General features: G+C 39.8%; 1 protein-coding gene across 5 annotated transcripts; it reads left to right on the top strand.

Moving 5' to 3' along the window:
* Positions 1–385: 385 nt before the first annotated feature.
* On the top strand, positions 386–22,265 carry tpm4a (tropomyosin 4a). 5 transcript variants are annotated; one of them, XM_079244792.1, is made up of 9 exons: positions 397–824; positions 2,232–2,357; positions 17,402–17,535; positions 17,654–17,771; positions 17,858–17,928; positions 18,063–18,138; positions 19,088–19,150; positions 19,469–19,538; positions 20,208–20,987. In XM_079244792.1, exons 1-9 carry the CDS (start codon positions 711–713, stop codon positions 20,288–20,290), a joined length of 855 nt encoding a protein of 284 aa, XP_079100918.1. In that variant the 5' UTR covers positions 397–710; the 3' UTR covers positions 20,291–20,987. The 5 variants fall into 5 exon arrangements, with proteins under 5 accessions (XP_079100917.1, XP_079100918.1, XP_079100915.1 ...); XM_079244789.1 differs by lacking the exon at positions 20,208–20,987 and adding an exon at positions 21,024–21,161 and having other exon boundaries at positions 403–824; XM_079244791.1 differs by lacking the exon at positions 17,402–17,535 and having other exon boundaries at positions 386–824; positions 2,232–2,361; positions 17,647–17,771.
* The last annotated feature ends 107 nt before the right edge of the window (positions 22,266–22,372 follow it).

The raw sequence follows: 22,372 nt of genomic DNA, 5'->3' as shown, positions 1-22,372 counted from the left end.
CAATAATCATAGTTGCATTGCCTTTACATCTCTGAACCATTTCTTCCTATGTCTCTGTTTCATTGTGATATACATGCAGTCTCAAGGTCCTCGAGCATGAGATGCTGTGTGCAGCTGACAGGAGGTTAAATGTAGAAACAGGACCTGCCTGTTTGATTGCCATGTCTATGTGAAAATACAACATCCCAAATAAGGAGATCAGCCACAGCCGAATATCAAGTGAGTGGATGGAGCAACCAGGCCATTCCTAAGAGAGAATTTGGTTTGATAGGGTGGAGTGTGTGCCTAAGAGGAGAGTGATAGCCAGGGAGTGAGGATGGAGTGGACACAGAGTGGTGATTGGAGGGATGAAAGGAGGAATGGAGAGAGTGGAAAAGGATGGAAGGTTGGGTATAGGGAATATGGGAGGAGAAGAAGGCGAGGTTGATCAGAGACCAGAGGCAGGTTCTGTTAACTACCCATATAGGGCTGTGCTCTCCATCACTTTTCACATCTCTCTCTCTCTCTCTCTCTCTCTCTTTCTCTCTCTGTCTCCTTCCTCCTGTCTCTCCCTTTCTGTCTCTTCTCTTTCACTGTTTCCCTGTTGCTTTGTTGGACTTCAGATTTCTCCTTCAGGGCTGAGCCGGGGTGCATCTCAACACTACAGAAGGAAAAAACTCTAAGAGTGCTTTACCACATCACAGAGGAGGAAATTGAAATAATTTGCCACCATGGAGGCAATCAAGAAAAAAATGCAGATGCTGAAACTGGACAAAGAGAATGCCATTGACCGGGCTGAGCAGGCAGAGACGGACAAGAAGGCAGCAGAGGACAAATGTAAACAGGTGAGACAAGATAAGTAGATGGGTCAAAAGTTATGTTAACATGTATTCAAACATCATTATTGAGGAAGGGTGCCTTATATTTGTCTTTTAAACAAAATGTGGCATGAATAGACCAAAATGATGACCAAATAAGGTGGCATCAAGGTGAAAAAGTTACAAACAGCTCCTGGCAAATGGACTTAGTGATTGTTTGAGTCTGATGAATATATATGGTTCAATCAAGATTTATATTTGCAAAGAGAATTTTTACGGACAGTGGTACACAAACCCATGTGCTTCTCTTTAAAGGCTTTTCTCTTTATCCAGAACTTTGGCTTATCACAACATTGATACAATACCAGACATATTTTTGAGGAAACGAACTGTAAACACCTGGCACATTTATTTATACAAAATTCCTTACAGTTAATTAGCTAAGTGTACTTTATAACTACTAGGAAATATCTGAACACTTATTTTTCTTTTTCTTTCTTAATTTCTTTTTTCTTTCTTTCTTTTTTTTCTGTTACTTTTGTGACGTTTTAGAGTCAAACACACAAACTCAATCCTCCTTAATAGCTAAGGCACTGCTATGTGTTAAATAATCATTTAGCAAATTTAGTTACAGGATATAAAGGCACAAGTATGCCACAATGAAAACACCAACTTATGAAAACCATCAATAGCTGCATAAAAACATGTAAGAGTTTGGCTTTTAATGGGGAAAACTGTTTGACACAACCGGAGTCACCAGAACATGACTGAAGAGGATCCGCATAAACTGAGTTTGGAAACTAGGTTAATATTAAAACTGTTTACACAAAGGGTTAAAGGGAGTCAGTCACTCTCGAAGCTTTGGTGCTTAAAAGCCAGGAACAGGATTTGCTTTTTAGGAAGAATGAATAGATAAGATCCTGCCTTGGCCAGAAGAAAGAACGTTATGATGGTGTCTGACAGAATGAACTAAATGAAGCCCACCTACATGTGTATATAACATAGTAAACAACATACATAACTCAATTTAAAATACTGTGTACCTTCAGAAAATGGTTCGATTAAACACACTCTCACTTACACACAGTCATAAATATATTAAAGCTTTGGTTCCAAACATCTGCTCTTACTCATAAATGCTGTATTTTTAGACATCAGCAGAGAACGAAAGTGTGGAATTCAGGTGGATTATCATGGGCTTTGAGGGTAACACTGATTAGAGGGGGACATTTTACCCTGTGAGTGTGTGTGCATGTGAGAGAAAAAAAAAGGCTGACTGCAGTCTGGGGCTGTCATGAGAGGGTGATAAACATTCCCATTTAAATGTTCCCAAATATCATAAACCCAGTTAGACTTCCAAATAAGCCACAGCTGCTTTATCAGCGTGATGTTTGCAGCGAGACATTATTTAACCAACATTGTGTCCTGTTGCAGCTGGAGGAGGAGTTACTGGACCTCCAGAAGAAGCTGAAGCAGACAGAAGATGAACTAGACAAATTCTCTGAGGGCCTGAAAGATGCTCAGGAGAAACTGGAACTGTCGGAGAAGAAAGCTGCAGACGTGAGTGAAGAGCCACACACTTTTATTGCACTTAAACACATACGCATACACACACAGGGGGCCGCTGCACTGTTTCAGGTTGAATCACAAGTTAGTGTTCGAATATTGACAGAAGGCCTCTGCTCTTTAGCACATACCCTCACTTTCACAGACTGATGCATGTTACCATGGCAATGTTGGAAACTAGGGCCCATTATTCCACAGCTGGACTCTAATCTAGCAGCAGCTGTGACTTTACTTTGATCCACTGCGAAAGGTTTGAAGCACATCAGAGACTGTAGCATTCCTGTGCAACTACTCCTGAAAGATGAGTGCATGGTTAAACTGTAATCCCTTTATCCTAACACACACACACACACACACACACACACACACACACACACACACACACACACACACACACACACACACACACACAGATATTCACTCAGGTCTTCAAAACCTGAAAAATAACCCAAAAAGGAAAACAAAAGGTTTTTTTCTTGTTGCTGTAAATTTATGTTTTGCTTGACAGCTGAGAGGCATCATAATGTGTTGAGCTTGTACAACATGATCCTAATGTTCCTAATTGCTTCAATTAGCCTCAACAATGGGCTGGTTCGGCTTTGGCTATACACACCGCAACCTCTCTGGGAGCAAGGTATTTTAGTCCTGGAGTATTGCACGTTGGTTAAAAACTTTGTCTTCAGACTGCACCTCGACTGCACCATAAAATGGGACTCTAAAACATCACAGGAGTGTACAGAAAGCTCATGAAACTACAGCTTGTGGACCTGTCTCCATTGATGACAGAACTTGGTCCTGATTGGTTTAACCTCTTGCTGATGCAAACTCAGATTTTATGACATGACTTACATGTAATGCCCCCAGTGGTAAAGCGATTTCTGTGTTATTAATTTACTAAAAAATAATTTCAAACAGCCTTGGTATTTCTTATTGCAGTTAGGCTAATCTATACAAAAACTGGACAGGCTGATGTTTGGCTGCTTCAACAAAGCAACACAAAACATGTTGCTGCCTACAAGCTATTACACTTATATAAATATGAAGCATAACTGATATAAATATGAAGCATAACTGTAGGTTATGTCAACATAACAAGTGAGCAATAATTTCACATATACTTGGTGAAATTATCACATAATCTTTGCATACATTTCATTCAAAGACAGCCGTAATAAAAAGACCACTTTTTCACTCCCACCTCATGTCTGGTTACTGAAACCCATAATAATGATAACAATAATAATAATAATAATAATAATAATAATAATAATAATAATAAAGAATACATTTAAAGAATAAACATATATGAATGAACAATAAGAAGGAGCAGAAATTAAGAAAAAAAATTGAGAACCCAGGGCGCAGATTTGAGTTAATCAAACACTGTCCTCTGTACATATTTGTCAAATGCCATGAGATCTTCCTTCCTTTCTATTCTATTCTATTCTATTCTATTCTATTATACAGACGCTTTTATCCAAAGCGACTTGCATATGAGTGAGAACAATACAAGCATGAAATCAAACAGAAGAGGACATCGTAGGAAGATGCTGGTGGACTGTCCAGTTGGACGCAGGTCTTTTTTTTTTTTTTTGTTTACTCCATTTCCACCCCATAATATCACCTATGTTATAATACAAAGAGTTAATACCATAATGTTTGTTGCAAAGAACTGGGCTAAGTTCTCCAACTCTCCAACAAATATAGCTATACTAAGTGTGGAAGTGCCCCTTGAAGAGCTGAGTCTTCAGCTTGCTCTTAAAAGTAGACAAGGACTCTGCAGAGCGGACAGAGTTTGGGAGATCATTGCACCATGGTGGCACAACAGTCATTCTTGCATCCTTCCTTGCAGTCATCATGTCAACGAACTTGTCCAGCTTGGATAGTCCACCCCTGATGACTTACAAAGTTCTCGTCAAACCAAGAAGTCTTGGACAGACTGCATCAGACGGTGGATGGACAGTCTATCCGAACGGGCCCATTAACTTCCATTGACTCTTCTTCCTGCTAAAATCTAGTGCACTGTAGTTTGACCACAGACAGTTGGGGCTGAGATTTGGATCAGTAGTTGCAAGCAGACTCAAATCAGACCTTTTTTTCCCCCAGGCTTTCTATCCTCCAATCACAGCAATGCTGGCTCTGTGAATCTCATCAATAATTTTTGATCTTATGAGAACATTTTTTGTATAAACAAATAATCAACTTTGTAAGTTCCAGCAGAACATTAGATTAGCCAGCTCTCATGTAGCTGGTCAGCCACAATCTCGTAAGAACGGTCAATCATACATGGGATTGCTGGCATCACCACTAACCACATGACTGTATATCTGCCCTAGGTGGGTCCTCCAGTACTTGAGAGTGTGTGTGTGTACACAGAAATGTGGTTGTGGTGCTTGTGTTACAGTTTATGTGTGTGAAAAAGAAAGTATGGGTGATTAAGAGACAATTAAAGTCCTGAGGAAGAAATTATGCTCAAGATAAGGATAGCATAATGTGTGCCCATATAATTTATCAGCAATTTAATATAAATACGATTCCAGTAAGTCATTGCATGAGATCACTAAGAAAGCTCAGCAGAATGAGAGAAAAAAAACTCTCCTACCTTCCTTCAAGATGTGGTATTGTTTGTCTCTTGTGGAGGATATCCCAGGGAAATGCAGCGTTGTACTACACACAAAAAGAAAGGAAGTGCTCTCCGTTTACACAGAAAGTTGGACACTGAGACATGTTGAATAATCTTTATGCAGTGATTAAATAAACTCTAAAAACAGTTCTGAGAAGCCTGACATGTAAAAGTGGGTCAAGTGGGCCCCTGGAAAACATTCTTGTTGAAGTCGTGGCCTAGGTGTAGCTTCCACTCTGGGTGTCCCGAAGTGGGACGAGAATTCAAGCAGTGTTAGTTTAGTTGAAAAAATAGGTGTTCATTTTTACATATGTTTACACTTTTAGTGAAGCCCCACACTGTGACACTAAAATCTGCTCTGTCCCACTTCTATAAATTCCCCTCCTCATGTCACTTATTAGAGGCAGCAGTCAAGTCATTACACAAGTGAATTCACACAGAGCTGATTGAAGTCCTGAAGGCCACTGGGGAAAGCCGAGTATTGAATCTTCAGCCCTAACAGCAACCAGCAGTTAGGAAATATCAAAAGAGAAGAAGAGATAAGACTGGTGGTGCTCATTTTCAGGTCCCTACTTTTCATTGCAAGCTCGAGCAGCCAGACAGAACAACAACCTTTAAGCAGCATGCTAATGACTAAGGGTGGCCTCATGCTGTCATGGTGCAGGAATTGATAGCACCGCTCACAGCAGCAACAGTTATAGTTTTAAGAGCAAAAGCTGCTCTGGGGTGGTTGGCCGGGCGGAGAAAGCAGAAAGCAGGCAAGGGGGCGCTGGTATGTGAGGAATGCAGCTAAGGCAAACAGAAAGTCCTACACTCCTGTGTTTAATGAAATCAATGCTTCCAGCTTTTCCGGTGCAAGGGGCAAATCAGAGAGAAGGGCTCAATCAACACATGAGACTGATTGTGGGAGATTTTCTTCTTGTGAACACCAGGACTGAATTTGAGCTGAACCTGAACTGAGTTGAGCTGAAATTTGCTGGTTCTCTTGCCAACCCACCCAACATGTTTGTTCTCAGGCTGATCATGTGAATAGGACATGATGATGGTAAACACAGGCTCGGCCAGCGCTGAAACATGAAGGATGGAGAATTAAGTTGATTTACGTCCATAGAATGAACATGATTTGTAACCACGCTGGAGGGAGATGATACTTGTTTACCTTTTCTCTCATGATAAGAATTCACATGGCTTCTCAAAAGAAGGAAAGATTTATGGTGGATATTGGAAACTATAAACTTAGTTTAACCAAAGTTAAAAATGTGGAAATTCAGCTGTGGTGTGAGTGAGGGTTATTAGTTAAATATTTAATAATTTAATCTCAACTTGATGGGAATAAGATGTAAACAGCCACAAAAAAAAGAAAAAAATGTTTTTGGGTTTTTTCCCAATGCAAATTTGGTAATACAGAAGGTAAAGCTGGCATTTTGATCTCTGCTATCAAACACACAGTATGTAAAATTCCCTCCATGCCATGTCTTTGAAACTTTCCGTGACTTTTAAAGCTGTCAATCCTATTCCCTGATATTCACTTAAATTGATGCCTATTGTTGTTCTTACCTATAACTCACATAGTGCTGCTTGTAAACGAGTAGGATTATTTTCTGAAAATGTGCACAAACAACACACAAACTATACAGATTTATCCTCGGCTTAGCCCCTTTACAACGTTTTTTCATGTGGACTTCACAAGTGCACTTCCATCAATGAAAACTTTGCCATTTGGGAGAAAATATCAGAAATCTGTAGAATAATCTGAATTGTGGGTGGCTCTTTGCTGTATTACAAATGTTGACTGCAGTAGAAAAAAGACAAAAGTTGCAGAAAACACAGATCTGCTTGGAAATGGACAAAGAATGATACGGCTGTGCATGTCTTTCACCTGTGGATCTTTGTTATTAATCATTTAAGTAGTTTTTACTTTGCGAAATCTGTTGCTGTCAGTCCCTTGCAGATCAAGCAAAGTTTTTGCCAGTTGGCATTCAACCAACACATTGTGCCACTTCTGAGTCTCACTACTGAGTCAAGTTTAGGGTAAAATGTTAAGATGTCTAACTTTCCTTTAGTCATTTAAACAAACTCATCCAGACTTTGTTTCATCTGAAAGTTTCATAGCAGTCACATCAGTCATAGGGATCATCTTTTACACACACACACACTCTCTCTCACACACACACACACACATACACTCAGGCTCCGCCTCTCTCTGACCTCGTTGTACCAATCATCTCTCCTTCTGCGCAGTCTCGCGCTCTCAGCTCTCCTCACCACACACAATTTCTACTCCTTTTCAATCCCAGGACCAAACCTACAACACACATTCCTGAGGACAACTGCCTGTTTTGCCCATGAGCCTTTCTTACCTACAGACCAGAAGAAACCTTTGGAGATCACCTGGACACTCACAGTTCATAGTCTTATAACTTTTGCTGCACTTGAGCGACTTCTTTGCATTCCAGAAACTTTGGCTCGGACGTACATCGATTTTTCCCCCCCTGTTTCTAAATCAGCAAAATATTTTTTGCTGTTGTTATAATATATTTGACCAAAGTAAGCAGAAAGCGGTAGGGTACGTTTTTGACCAACCAGAAGTAGTCTTTAACATTTTTTTTTCTTACGTGTAGTCTTAAGTACCTATAAAAGCGTGAACAATGGCAGGTATGAACTCTCTGGATTCTGTGAAGAGGAAGATTCAGTGTTTGCAGCAGCAGGCCGACGACGCAGAAGATCGAGCTCAGGTCCTACAGAGAGAGCTGGACAGTGAACGGGAGCTCCGAGAGAAAGTGAGCAATCTCATTAAAAAAAAAAAAAAAAAATCCTTTTCACAATTTTAAATTTTCTTCTCCACTGCTTCGCTCTGCTTTCCAAGTGTCAGGATTATAAACCGGTGGTAATGTGTCCGCATTCACCACCCAGTCTGTAAAGCGTCTAATTAGATAATGTCATTGATTCATTGGCGAGTTGGTTGTGCGACAATGCAAGGCGTTGGTCTGCAATGAGAAAAAAAAAAAAAAAAGTTTGGATTCTTGCGTACGTTCTGCGCATGCTCGGTGAAGTCGAGGCCTCTGTGAAGTAGTGAATAATGTGGACCACGTCGACAGAATGAACTTGCAGCAAAGTTTCATATCTCACTCAGACAAACCAAGTTATTTTTGGTTGAACGAAGTCGTGGTGATTTTTCATATTGAATCTCAATCGCCACGTTGTTAAAACTTAGAAAAATGTAGTTTTAGATGATTTGAGGAAACTTTCCCCCGCAGCAGCTGTCTGGTTGAACGTCTAACCATCAGACATCACCACCCCCGCAGATGATCGGAAAATACTCGGCAGAGTTTAAAATGGCCCTTTTCTGCAGTGTGAGATATTTCCATCTGGAATTTGAATGTTTCTGCTCCACTGATTGGTTGGTCAACCACAGCTAGTTGCCATCCTCGCTTGCTGTTAGATAGAAATATGCTTTTCTTAGTGTTGGTATTTCAGTCAGTCTCTCTGAGACCATGATGCCTGCCAACCTGAAACTGGTTGTGAAAACAGTTATTAGCTGCTTCCACATCTTTAAACTGGTTGTTGTGTTTACATTTCAACACACTGAATCAGCTGCAGTTACACAACTGGCTGAAATTTACTGGAGTCATTGCCCAAGTTCCACTAATGTACATCTTCTCTGACTAAACCCTCAAATGTGACAAATGTAACTCATCCATTTTTCTTCTTTCTGAATATTAAGGCCATGTTTGCCATGCTCTTCCACCTGCTTCTCTCTTGCTATATCGAAGTTTTATGACTTCACACAGAAAAGGTTTAGTTAGAGTTGTATAAAGAAAAAAAATGCTTAGTAGCACAGTTAGGAAATAGTTTTGACCTGTTTCACGTGTTGCTTTTATGGTGCCATATTCTATGCATGGATGTGGCTTAATTACAGGATAAGTAGGAAGATTGAAAGAATCAGAGGCGAAGGTGTGGCAGGAATGATCTGCTACATTGATGAAAGGAGGAGGCCTGCTGTAGGACTTGTCCCTTTTGTTACACTGCTTATTAGACTCCCCTTTAAGTTGACAATTGCATGTTTAACTAGTTTTTGATTAAGTATTTTGATAGCTTGGCATATTAACACAATTAAGAAGTACATTTAGTCAGACTCGATACTTTGGCTAAATGACTTGGACTTGGAAACACTTGCTAAAATAACAGAAATTTGTGTTTAATCAGCAGTTGCTTTAAGTTCATCTCTCATCTATTCTTGAAGTGTTTGACTCAACTGAAGCAGACTTTAAATCAGGAATATTGATATTGGTATTTTAAAATATTGATTTAACAAGGTTAATACATACAGATAGTGTTCCATTAGGAAAACATCGGAGACAATATAAGATGCATATAGGACTTCTAACCATGGCTAACTGAATCTCAGCTAAAGTATAATGACTAATCTGCTATATTAAAATGCAAATCTTAATCTTTAAAATATTAGTTTCAATCAAGTAGTTAATTTGGATCACTGCAGAGTTTGTTGTGACCTCTATGTGATGACTTATTTAGTATAATTTAGTTTTTATTTAATAGTCATACATATTCTGCTTAGGTTCTAGTATCAGATACATCTGTAAGGCTTATGAATACTTCATATCTGCATACAGCTGTTTTTTTTTTTTTTTTTACTCTATTGCACGTTTTTCCTCTCTGCATTCAGTCAGACGGAGCAGGGCACTTGTGTGCAGAGGGTGGTGTGGTCCCATATGTGAATAATTAGGACAACCTGGAGTCATTCCGTAGCACAAAAACTCTTTCATCGCCACACAGAGAGAGAGATGAAAACAGGAACCTTGCTGAGTGCAATGAACTTTAAAACATGGGGCATTAGGAGAAGGCTGGCCACATCTGTCACCAAAAAGTTTAAGTAATTGCTTCATTGTATTCCTTGTGTGGTTTTGACACTAGTGGAGATGTTACTGTGCTGCTCGGTGATGTTTTAAGGCTTTAGCAGATCACAGACACAATGTAGTCTTGATTTGCTCATTAGACGTTGGTTATATGCAGCTATTATTCTCAATGAGCTGTTCAGTTTCACTCAGTCAGGCCAAAAATAATTATTTGTGCTCTGTTCAGGAGCCGTAGAGCTGTGTGAGGAACCCTGCTAAACCAGATTAGCTTCTTTTTCATCATACAGAGCTTTAACTTGGTTCTTCTAAGTGTTAAAATATGGACCATGACAATAAAACACAGGCTTATTTAAAGGCAATTCCTTTTTTGAAGTTTTTGTTTGCTTTGTCAGACATTATCATGTTTTCAGTTGCCATGGGGACAGCTTGTGTTTAACCACACAGCAGTCAGAAACGACAGTTTGTGGCACCCACATCCATTTTTAAAACTGTATTAAAGGGAAGTGGGGACTTGAACGTCCACTGAGGTATTCCCCTCCGACTGCCCCTCCCAGGATGACGCCTGGCGACTCTGGTCCAGCGCTTCCTGTGCTTCTACTCCTGACACTTCCTGTCCCTGAGCTCCAGCTTGGATCAACAGGAAGATCACTTGGCGTGGTGGGGGTTTTTGGCTTACATTTTTAGTGAATGTTCAGGACTTAAAACAACCCGAAAGTCTACATCTAATTCTGGAAGTTGACGTGAAAGTAGTTTTGTTTGGCAAGGCGTGGTAGGTATTGACTTTGTCTCAGTCTAGTGTTGGGATGGAATGTCTTCTGCCTCTTATAATGCCTGCAACATTTTGAAGACGCATACAGAGAAAGTTTTCAGGATACAGGAAAACTGTTAATCTAACATATCAAACATGACTACATGTGACAGGCCATGCTCAGCAGCACTGCTTAGTGAAAAAACATCAACCTCCAGCAGAAAAACACTGGAGTTCCACATACCTCCCAGTTTTAAGCACTGTAATCTTTCCAGAAAATGAGGCTCTGAACTCTTGTTAATTGTCTTCGCTGAAGCTTGACATATAGCCGAGCTGCTGACTTGTTTCTGGTGTTTGGATCAGCTGCAGCAAGAAGATTTCTAACGTTCCTTCAGCTTGCTGCTTAATGTCCCCTCTGCTATACTGAACATGGTAAATAATGTCTCGATAAGAGTTATCCTGGAAGCTGAATGTCTGTGTACATTTATTAGATTGTACTCAGTTGTGCAGCTCATAAGGTTACCCAAAATAATATTAAAAAAAAAAAAAAAACTTGGTTGGTTGCAGTATATTTGCAGTTGATAATTGCATTAGATTATTTTTTTTATGTGGTTAAAATAAAAAAGACCCAATAGATTCCCAGAGTCAATAAATTGAGGACTAATTTGTGATTAAAGCATTTTATTTCATAGTCATGCTTTAAATCTGAATTGAAAACTTTAATCAGTCAATCAGTGATAAATTATGCTTATCATAAAACCACTTACCTCAACACCAGTTTGTCAGAATACTTCCAAAGTACCATCTGTTTGCTGCTTTGTGTGGTTTTCTGCACTGCCTGTTAACAGCCTCCTGCAGAATCTGTGGAAAGAATTACTTCCTGGTTTCAGTATTTTCCTTGGACTTTCACCCTGGGAATAGCTCAACTTTCCAAATATAACTGCCAAATGTTGATACTTTCAAGCAGTCACTGGTATTCTGGGGAACACCCCCATGTTAGTGGCCTAGTTAATTATACAGGCCAAGGTTATGGGTTCTCTTCAAGTGAGGACTAGAATATATCTGTACCGTTAGTACCAGCAAAGTTAAATGAGCTATAATGTTATTTAATAACAGTATAACAGTGTGAGTAGTTATATTTTGCAGTACAAAGCACGCAGAACATTCAGAAGGGACTTTTTCTGAACAGATTTTTACTAAATTCAGTCAGATTTGAGTTTTGTCTCCCAGCTGATTAGAAGTACCTTCCATGCACCCTGAAAGAACCGTATAAACCATGATGTTGGGCTTGTTTTACTGCTGCCTCTCTCAGTGCAAAAATCTGATTCTTGGTATGTATGATAGATTCCAGAATAGCTAGACTATAAATATGTTGCTGTGAGTATCTGGTTAAGATGATGCCAAATCGAGATGCTTCAGAAAGTTGCAGAACACTTTGTTCTGTGCTAACATTTAGCTCTGAGAGAGTGTGCTCATTGTGAAGCTTGTCCAGATGTTTCATTGACCTTCCTTTACATACAGTATATATTCACGATAAACTGGCTTATGCGTGATGCATCTGCCATTGCCTGCCAGATCTTTGTGTGTTTTAACACACATGCATTGACTCTGAGGGTAGTAACCATCAGTGTCGAGAATAACTTAGCCTGAACCCCAACAGCATTGTGCAGCTCATTAGCCCACTGCCCTGGAATCAGCCAGTAATTAGATCCCTTTTTCATTTGCCCTTGATCGTGTCTCTGATACATATAATATACCTAAGTGTTTCTAAAGTCAGTCCCAGCAGAACTGGGCTGTGGCTGCAAGTGAGGCTGTAGATGTTTACCAAATGCACAGAAATCATTTCGAGGCTGAGAGGAAAATGTGGGGGAAAAAACTGTCCTTGTTCCCAGTTTATTATGTGAATATTAGAGATGCCATTTGGCCTGAGAGGAAAATCACTCACTGCTTTTTTTTATTTTTTATTTTTCCTTTCTGTGTAACACAATGGAAGATAAATACAGCCTTCATCTCTCGATGTTAAGTATAGAAAATAATCTCTAGTTATGTTGTTAAACTTGATTTGGAACTGTCAGCGGCACCTAAAATCACAGTTAACTTGTTATCCATTGACTGAGCTCCAAAACAACACGGTTCCTTTCTAAAATACTGCTTACACTGTAGTTTTTATGCAGATCAAACAAAAAGGATTTAAAGTGCTGATTATTTAGCAGTTGAGGAAGTTTACCCATAAGCCAGTTCATGGTGACTTTTCTATTATGTTTTATTTTTGTCTTTTTCTTATTCCGTGTTTAATGTTGCAATTCAGCATTTATAGACACTGTTGGACACCAGATGTTTATTGTACATGCTGGTTGAAGTGGTGACCAGCATATAAAAATGATGTAGCAAGTTGGGTTTATAAATGGCAGTTGGTGGTATGAAAATGTGTGACAGTGTTTATGAAGCCAGTTGCAAATGGATCTTATGAATGAGTTGTTATGCACTGCACAAGGGCACATTTACAGGAAATAAATCATAGGGGGGTTTTACTGTACACCAGCAAGCGTCAATCTAAATTTTAAAGCTTTGAATGAACATTGATAGAATAATCAGTTATTGTACATGCTTAAGACAATATATGTAATCTGTTATATTTTCTATGTTCTAACAACCACATTTTATTTATTGTGATGTCCAGTGTAACTATGATCAAAATCAATCAATCAAAATTTTATTTATATCACTTCTCAGACAAAAAGCAGTGCAAAGTGCTTTACATAACAAAAATTAAAAGCAAATACTGATACAATTTAAAAACAAGCATTTACAATCTCACTCAAAATCATGAAAGAATTACTTGCAATAAATTCCAAGAACATTGCAACAATATGAAACACTATATTGAAAAGAAAACTGGATTTTATGTCTATTTTTAATCTCTTAGGGAGTGACACACAAGATAATGGGTGCAAATTTAATTTTGTAAAAGGAATTCAGATAAATGAATATTTGTACAATTACTGTGTAATATTAGTATTATTGTAGTGCAAGCAGTGTCCACCAGGGGGGCAAAAGACAATTGAGATTGCATGAAGAAGGGCTTTGTACCGTTTTTACCGTGAAGTGATACGAAAGGTCTCATAAACGGTACGTTTCAAATATACGCGAAGGAGTTGAACTCTTATTTTAATTTATTGTTCTCTGCATTAGACAACTGATATAAAACCCAAACGGGATTTAGATTAGAAAGGAGTTAGTACCACTCTGGAAGCAGTTCTTTGGCCACAAACTAGTTTTTTGGTTCTCCCAACACAAAGTACTGGTTTTAGATGAGGCATGGGCTCCAAGCCAGTTCTAGTAATACCTTAGTCAAAAATAGGTGTTAGTTGTCTTGACATAACTTGTCGAAATTTGGTGTTCCAAAAAGAGAATATCTTGAATCATGTCATGTATCTCTAGAACAATAACAAGTGTGTTTTACACATATTTACAGAGCAAAGAACCACACACCAAAAACACCAAAAACCATAGTAGTGAAACGTAAAGTGCTTCAGAGGACCTGTTTAAGGTACAAAAAGTCCTAAAAACACCTTTCACTTTCCAGAGAGCTGATGTAACACATGAAACTATGATGACATCAGAGTGGCATCTTGTTACCCAGTGTCTGTTCAATGAATGTGTGTGTTTGCACACATCTGTGCTGGTGGTCAGTCTTTCTCCACCAAATACATTCTACATAGTTTATTTACCATATAAGGCAGTTTGTGTCCCTGGCAGCCGGAGAATGCAAATTGGGTGCTAAAGGAAGAGGCATGGCTACAGAGGCGAGGAGAACATACCAGCGCTGGGAGAGAAAAAATCAAAGGGAGGAAATGAAAGGATGTTGGACAGCTGACTTCCTGTCACCTTTTATAATATCCTCATTTTGAAATCAACTTTAGTATTCCTTCTAACAAAGACTAAGTTAGAAGCTAAGTTCTTGATTTTATAACATGTTTATTTTTATTTTCTTTTTAACGTCGCTTTCAGAATGAGATGCTGCTCTTGTCAAATAGCTTCCTAAAATGGCAGAAAAGCCGGTACTTTGTGCACCGCCCTGTAGGTTTTGGCAATTCTCAGGAAGTTGGAGGCATGACGGCATGACGGCATGCACTACACACACATAAGCGTTTGAATTTGGAACAAAGAAGTCTCTGTGCGGGAGGGGATCCCCTTATCTGCGATTGTGAAAATGTAATGACAGATAAGGCACCAGGTTACACACATTCAGCTGTGAGCACAGGCATGCCACCACCAGTGGCTGTAATAGGTTTTTTCACTTAAACATTTTACTGGGCAGGAAACTATCCAGTTGCTAGCTGGTAATTATGTATGTGTGTGTGTTTAAGGGAGGCAGAATGAGAGAGTCTGTCTGTCTGTTTACAGAGCATTTATGCGTCTGGTGTGGCAAGTAGCTGACCTGAAGCGCATGAATGGCATGTTTGTTTGTGCTCAGACTGTATTCTCCACAGTATGTTGCTTCATTCAGGACACAGGAAGTGGCAATATCTGTTGTTTCAGGCTTCAGTTTAATCCTGTGTGAGCTTTCTCTTTGGCCAGATGTAGTGTTGGCAGATGCTGACCTGTGTGAGGGACATACTGACGAGAATTCAAGATGTTTCGAGGAGTGATGGTTATGGGAATCCATTCTGTGCAGGATGAGGTGTAGGGTGAGGCTTTTCTCTGTAATGTGCTGACTGTTTTAAGATACGCTGATGATGGCTTGACAGATATTTCCTGTTTCATATCAGCAGCCTCTTCTGCAGCTATTGAGTGCAGTTATAGGGAAAACCTGAGGAGAGAGAGGGAGGCATGGCATAATGACAAGATGAAGAAAACCCCTAAAGTCTAGCACAACCTAGCTGTGAAAACGCAGGAAAACATGCTTTCATTTCCTGAAATATTAAGTCTATGACAGAATAGAAGTCTGGAACAGAGTGAAGGTCTACCTCTGCGTGGTGTCGTCTTTCACCCTCATTGCTAATCCTTTCTCTGTAGCCCCACTAAAGGCCTCGCAGATTGGCTCATCCACCTTCAAACTGAACGGCACTCTTCTGATTGTTGATGTGTCTTCTCGACTCACGGACTAGCTAATGAGTCACTGACCTACAAAGTGCTGCTCTGCAGAATAACAACTAGAAGTCTGCCAGCTGCACCCTGCTAAGGAAGGCAAGAAGACGTGTGAGAGTACTCTGGGTTTTAATGAATGGTTCTGTGTTGTAACCGTTAAATATCAAACTTCTGTTTTGGTTCCCTGGTGGGAAATTTTTCTCCTAAACTTTGACCGTGGGTGCCCAAAGTTGGTCCCGGAAGGCCGCTGTCCTTCAAGATTTCTATGTATCCCTACTTCAACACACCTGGCTTCCATTAAATGGATCCAACAGGCAATGAAGTTCTGCACAGTGACTGATTAGTTTAACTCAGGTGTGTTGGAGCAGGGATACATGGAAAACCTGCAGGATTGTGGCCCTCGATGACCAGAGCTGAGCATGCCTGCCTTAGACAATCATTTTGAATTGTGTTCAGACTATGTTGGACTGGTTTTCAGTTTGAATGCAGCTCCCGAGGTGAGGATGATGCACTCCATCCAACAGAGGAAATTCTTGTATAGATGTTTGCTTTCTTTTTGCCCTTTCAGCCTTTGTTTACTGAGGGCAGAAGAGGGGGGAAAAATAAGCTGTTTGTTCTCCTTGTTTTTCTGTGTTCATCTAACCGGAAATTGGGGGTTTGTAAGCGTTTCATTGGAATCTCAAGTCCTGCGATCTTCAGATATTAGAAATGGATTACACTCTTCAGTTCTGTTATTTATTACAGCGAAGTTCTGCAACTCAAGGACCTCCAGCTGGCTTTGCCTGGTTAGTTAAATACTGTATGAGCAACCCCAGAGCAGGAAGAATAGAATCGGCTCCCTTGCATATGGTTCAAGTATTCTGCCGTCCTTTTCCTGGCCTCTTTATTTGAATTCAGTAATAGGTGACTGAATGATAAGGCATAATATTTCCCTGTAGTCATAGCAACCCAGTCATAGTTGAGTGGTTATATTTAAATATCTTTATCAAATGTATTTCAGAACTTTGTGTTGCATGTTTGTGCAGGTTCCTGTCTTGCTATGAGAAATTGATTATCTACTAGAAAATGCAAAGGTCACTGAGTAAGTATCAACTTGAAAAAAAATGCAACAAAAGTGCTTGAGTTGAGGTTTTATACAGCTGATTTATGTGATCACATGAAGAACAGAGAAAGAAGGTGAAAGTCTTCTGTTATGCAGGAAGTTCTGTAACTTATGGAGAAAACCACTTTAAATTATCAAAGGAGATCGTATACTCTTTGACAATGGCTAGTAATACTGTAGCTGTTTTTGGAGGAAACTTGTCATAGTCATGAGGAACTTTGTCACCACTGCAGCCTGTGAGACACTGCTGAATAAGAAAGGTTCGTATTTGTCTGGACTTTTCTTTGCAACCTGTCTGAATAAGGGTGCAAAGCACACAAATTAGAAACACAGGATGTGAATAAGAACTCTTTTTATCAGAAATGAAGTCATTTCTTTTGGTATGTGCAGGTGATTAAAAAGCTGCATGTTCCAACTCCTCTTCATGATCTTGTTCAGCCTTTCTACTTTTCTGAACACCCGCTTTCTGAACACCCGCTGCCCTCTTTGCGTCCTCCTACTCTTCCTGTTTTATAATGTGGAAGATGCTGGAGAGGTAGACATAGAAGGAATTAATGACCTAAGTTCTCTTGTTCCTCTCCCCCTTTTACTTCTCAGGCAGAGGGCGATGTTGCAGCTCTGAACCGGAGGATCCAGCTGGTGGAGGAGGAGTTGGACCGAGCCCAGGAGAGGCTGGCCACAGCGCTGCAGAAACTGGAGGAGGCAGAGAAGGCAGCAGATGAGAGCGAGAGGTCTTTTTTTTTTTTTTTTTTTTTTTTTTTTTTTTAAAGTTTGGTTTGGGAACTTTACTTTTTAACACCTTCTGAACAATGTACTTCTGTTCTCTCTCATTGCATTCTGACCAATCAGAGGGATGAAGGTGATTGAGAACAGAGCAATGAAGGATGAGGAGAAAATGGAGATTCAGGAGATGCAGCTGAAGGAAGCCAAACATATCGCAGAGGAGGCCGACCGTAAATATGAGGAGGTGAAGCTTTGTGCCAAATTGGAGCTGTGTCCTTCTTTTGGAAGTCCAGACATTTGACCACATAAATGTGACTGTTTTTGTCCCAGGTGGCTCGTAAGCTGGTGATCTTGGAGGGTGAGCTGGAGAGAGCTGAGGAAAGGGCTGAGCTCTCTGAATGGTAACACCAATAAACACATGATTTGCTTGAATGCAGACACACACACACACACACACACACGCACACGCACACAAATGCACAGTTTGATGCTCTTAAAACAGAGTGCGTCTTGTTTTTTTGTTTTTTTTCCACAGTAAAGCCAGTGACCTGGAGGAGGAGCTGAAAAATGTGACCAATAACCTTAAGTCCTTAGAAGCCCAGTCTGAGAAGGTGAGAGAAGAAGATGGAAGGACAATAAAACAGAGAAAAATTGAAATACTTTTCTTTTTTTATAAGTAAAAAACATGATGATGGCCTTCTAGGATGCCAGACAGGTGTAGGTTCCCACATAGAAAGCAGCAGACTGTGTCAGACTGGTTTTATCCAGCAATGTTTAGGATAAGGGTGTCAAAGGCTGCAGATTTGGAGCAAAAAAAAAGTGACATGTTAAAATGTCACTTTGCAATTATAATATCCCATACTCTTAACACGGTTATGTATATGCTTGACGCATCTGGCACCCAGCACATACTCATCTTCACCCTGTATCCTGTCGTTTAAACTCCTCTGGTGGACAAGTTTAGCTATCTCATCTCCAAAGCATTGTTTTATAACACCTTTGTTGTATTGTTATAGTTTTACACCATTAATCCTTGTTCACTGCACATCCTTGTATTTAAAATGAAAAGATGTAAAGCAGAGCAACTAATGAATTCCTGTTTTAAGCAGCTGTTGAAATGTATGTTTGTACAATGACTCATCCACCACACAAGCAAGTGGCCACAGAGGCTGTTTTTTCTTTTTCTTTTTTTTCTACGTTAGTGCTAATGTGGGCATAGGATGTCGACACCTGCATATGTTAACTGCAGGAACCAGCAGTACATTCATCCTCTTTGCTTCGTTCTTTTCCCAGCACAGACATGCAACACAACGACATGCCAGCTTAACAACATGAATACTTTCCTCTGGTGATATATGGTCACGCTTTTACTTTGCTCAGTCACACATGTATGGCATCACAGCCAAACCTGTTCCCAGAACAGACCGACATTTCATTGAAAGAGCGTTTTTAACCCTTATGTGATGCTCACGCTCAGTCTGCATGTAATAGCAGGTGCATACACGTTTATATTCCTGCCACTGATTAGGTTGTGTTTTTTCTGTGTGTTGCTGTCAACAGTACTCAGAAAAGGAGGACAAGTATGAGGAGGAGATCAAAGTTCTGACCGACAAACTGAAGGAGGTGAGCTCCACGTTGCTGTGAAATTATAACAGAAGAGGATCTTGCATATTTGAAAGAAATGTGCTTTATTTGAACTTTTGAAGCTTTTCAGCAAATCAGCATCATGTTACGTTTCTGTAAAAATCCAGCCGCAGTGCTTTAACCGATGATCATAGCTTGTTGTCTAATAGGAACCACATGTGCATGCATCAAAATAAGCTAAATGTAAAACTGTTTATCATGACGACTGGAGAAGACACAACGAGTTTAGAAAACTCGCCCAGTCATGTTGGATTCATGTGTTGGAGCTTGCTGACAGTCTGTCTGAACCCCTGCCAGGCTGAAACCCGTGCTGAGTTTGCAGAGAGGACAGTGGCCAAACTGGAAAAGTCCATTGATGACTTGGAAGGTATGAGACTTGTTCATGTACTGTGATTTAAAACCTTTTAGTTTTTTTTAAGGATGCAAACAAAAACTGAATCTTTTAACTCCATCTGCTTTTAAAGAAGTCATCCGCACACCTGGATGCATTGTTTTATGAAGATGATGTTTCTGTTTCACATTATGATGCATCCATGCAGAATCACTCTGTCCAGTCTGTCAGGAATTCTCAAAGGAGTGGAAAAGAAAATATTTCACACCAAATCTGTGGAAACAACCCAGACGCTCCTGAAAGATTCTTGTTTGTGAAGAACTAGTATTCCATGTCTGCCATGCTGCAAAGAGGACAGAATGTGCTCGGATGTTTTGTAGGTCAGCATTATTTAGCTGATGAACCACAGGGAGCCGACTTTATAGAGTTATTGGAGCAGCTTTATAAGACACTCCGAACAGCCTTAAATGCTCAAAGTTCAGCCAGCAAAAAAGGTTGTGATCCCAATTAGAAATGCATCATTCTTCTCTTCCAAGCATTTTTGCATCTTTTAAAAGTCTGACCTAAATTTTTTTTGTCCTCTCCTTTTTTCCCCCTCCTTTTGCTCCTTTCTGCCTCCATCTGTCTCGCATCCTGCTTTTGGCTTGTTTGTGTCGTCGCTGTCTTGGCACCTGCCTGTATATCCTGTCGACCTCTGCCCTCCAGATGAGCTGTATGCTCAGAAGCTGAAGTACAAGGCCATTAGTGAAGAACTGGACCATGCCCTCAATGACATGACATCTCTGTAGACATCTTTTGCTGCCCGCCTCTCACCTCGCTCTGCTCGTCTCCCGTTTTGCTCTGAATCTTCTCTCTGCAGATCATGCGTGCCTTCTGCTCATCTTGCTATGCAAAAACTACTTCATTAAATTCTCATTATTTCCTACATTGCAGCGTGTCTTTGTTTTAGATTGTTGGTGTTAAATAGAGCAAGGAAACCTCAGAGAATCATGTAGTTTTAGTGTGAATTTTTTTCTTCCAAATATGGCAAACCCAGTATGTCCAGTACACTGAGGAAGAGTTGCAGAAGGTGAGGATATCAGATGAGATTTACTCAGACTTTGGTTTGAAATCAGATAGTTTGCCTCCCCCCCACTCCCATTAACGTTTAATCTTTTTTAATTTATTTGTTTTGTTTATTAAATTGTGCCTACAAAATGCATCCTAAATTAGCTGTTTACACAAATCAAAGTATAATTGCTCCTACAGTTCAGCACATAAGTCAGTTAACAAGCCCACTCTCTATTCTAACAGTCCTCGCAGTCAGCAGTTTATGCATGAAAGGCACTGTGTTGTGGTTGAAATACTTTTGCATGTGGTGCAACTTAACCAAAGCACTTATGCAAAACATCTGTCCAGTAAAACGGCGCTCTGTGCAGCTTTTTGAGGGGATGCCGTAAGGAGATTAAACTGGCAATGACATGAGCAGCATTGTTAGCTAATGGTTGGGAGTTCACTGTGTCTTGTTCTTCTTCTCTCCAGAGAAATTATCCAGTGCCAAAGAGGAGAATCTGGGTATGCACCAAGTCCTGGACCAGACCCTGCAGGAACTGAACAGCTTATAAACAAACGGAGAGGATGCTGGAGAGGATGAGATCGTCATTAACATTCCATTAAACGTTCGACTCCATTCCACATTTCGAGCTGTAAAATCTTAACTCCCCACATTAAGGGGGATTAACTTAATGCTTGTCCCTTGATGGTTTTTTTTTTGTTTGTTTTTTTTCCTAAGGCACAACTTTTTTTTTTTTTTTTTAAAGATGGGTAATCATTTTAAACCTATTGCTTCTTTTAGTTTATTTTTTAAATCTCCAGCAGTGATTACAGAAATTTTTTCCAGAAACATTTTTTGACCACTTCTTAAGAAAAACGAAATGGTTATAAATTTGCCCAAAAGAGCCTTGAATGTGGTTGCTGGACCACTTGAAAGTCTCAATTTTTACTTTTTATTTTTACTTTTTAATTATTATAAGTGCACATTAATGCTCTGCCTGATCATTTTGATGCATAGGCTACAGGTGCCATTGGGTCACTTTGTCTGCATCCATACGGCTCTAAAGTTCCACCCAGGTGATGTGAACAGTTGCTTTCATGTTGTACCAGTCTTCAACTTAAAACTTCACACCAGACTGCTCATACAGCATAATGTTCGACAGTAGGTCTAATGGAAATAGATACACTATTAAAGCACATGCTTCTCATTTTAGTTCTTTGCATTCAGAGTCAAACTGTTGAATAGCATACTTGTAATTTTTGGTATTGGCAGCAAAGTCTCAACTGGTTTAGCCTGACCTGACCACTGACACCTGCATCGTTACCAACAATGTGCCAAATCCTAGCCAATATTTACCAATTTACAATACCGTATGTAGCAATACATGAGCGAGCTAATCCGCAAACCACTGGAAGCTCAGTTAAGTTTTATCAACCATGGATACTTATTGTATATAGTAGAAGAATGCTAGGTATGTGAGAATTTGTATTGCTCGAGGATTGCTATTTTTTTCTTCTTCCCCCCTTTCCTTTTTTTTTTTTTGCCATTTATACCACTTTTTGCCAGGGGAACTCTCAGACCAAAGAAGACACACAACTTTTGCAATGTTTTATTTTTGTTTGTGATGTTCATGATGGTCACAGCTCATGTCAGCACTTCAGAAACACATTTGATTGAGACCATTTAGGCAATATTACATTCACAACCCCCATGTCAACCTAATAAATGTTTTACAGAAGTTGTCTCATTTGACTTTTTCTTATTCGAGACTGATTAGTTAATATGACAGATGAAAAAATGTCTTCAAATCAAGTGCTTATCTTGGTCTGATCTTCAT

The sequence above is a fragment of the Telmatherina bonti genome (genome assembly GCF_933228915.1).
Source record: "Telmatherina bonti genome assembly, chromosome: 8".
Lineage (NCBI taxonomy): Eukaryota > Metazoa > Chordata > Actinopteri > Atheriniformes > Telmatherinidae > Telmatherina > Telmatherina bonti.
This window is presented reverse-complemented; position numbering and strand designations above follow the sequence as displayed.

Bases quoted from the DNA above. Each gene is read 5' to 3' on its own strand.
- tpm4a (XM_079244789.1), top strand. From the start codon at position 711: ATGGAGGCAATCAAGAAAAAAATGCAGATGCTGAAACTGGACAAAGAG. The intron at 17,772-17,857 runs GTGAAGCTTTGT...TTTTTGTCCCAG, and splicing joins CCGACCGTAAATATGAGGAG to GTGGCTCGTAAGCTGGTGAT. The intron at 19,151-19,468 runs GTGAGCTCCACG...AACCCCTGCCAG, and splicing joins TGACCGACAAACTGAAGGAG to GCTGAAACCCGTGCTGAGTT.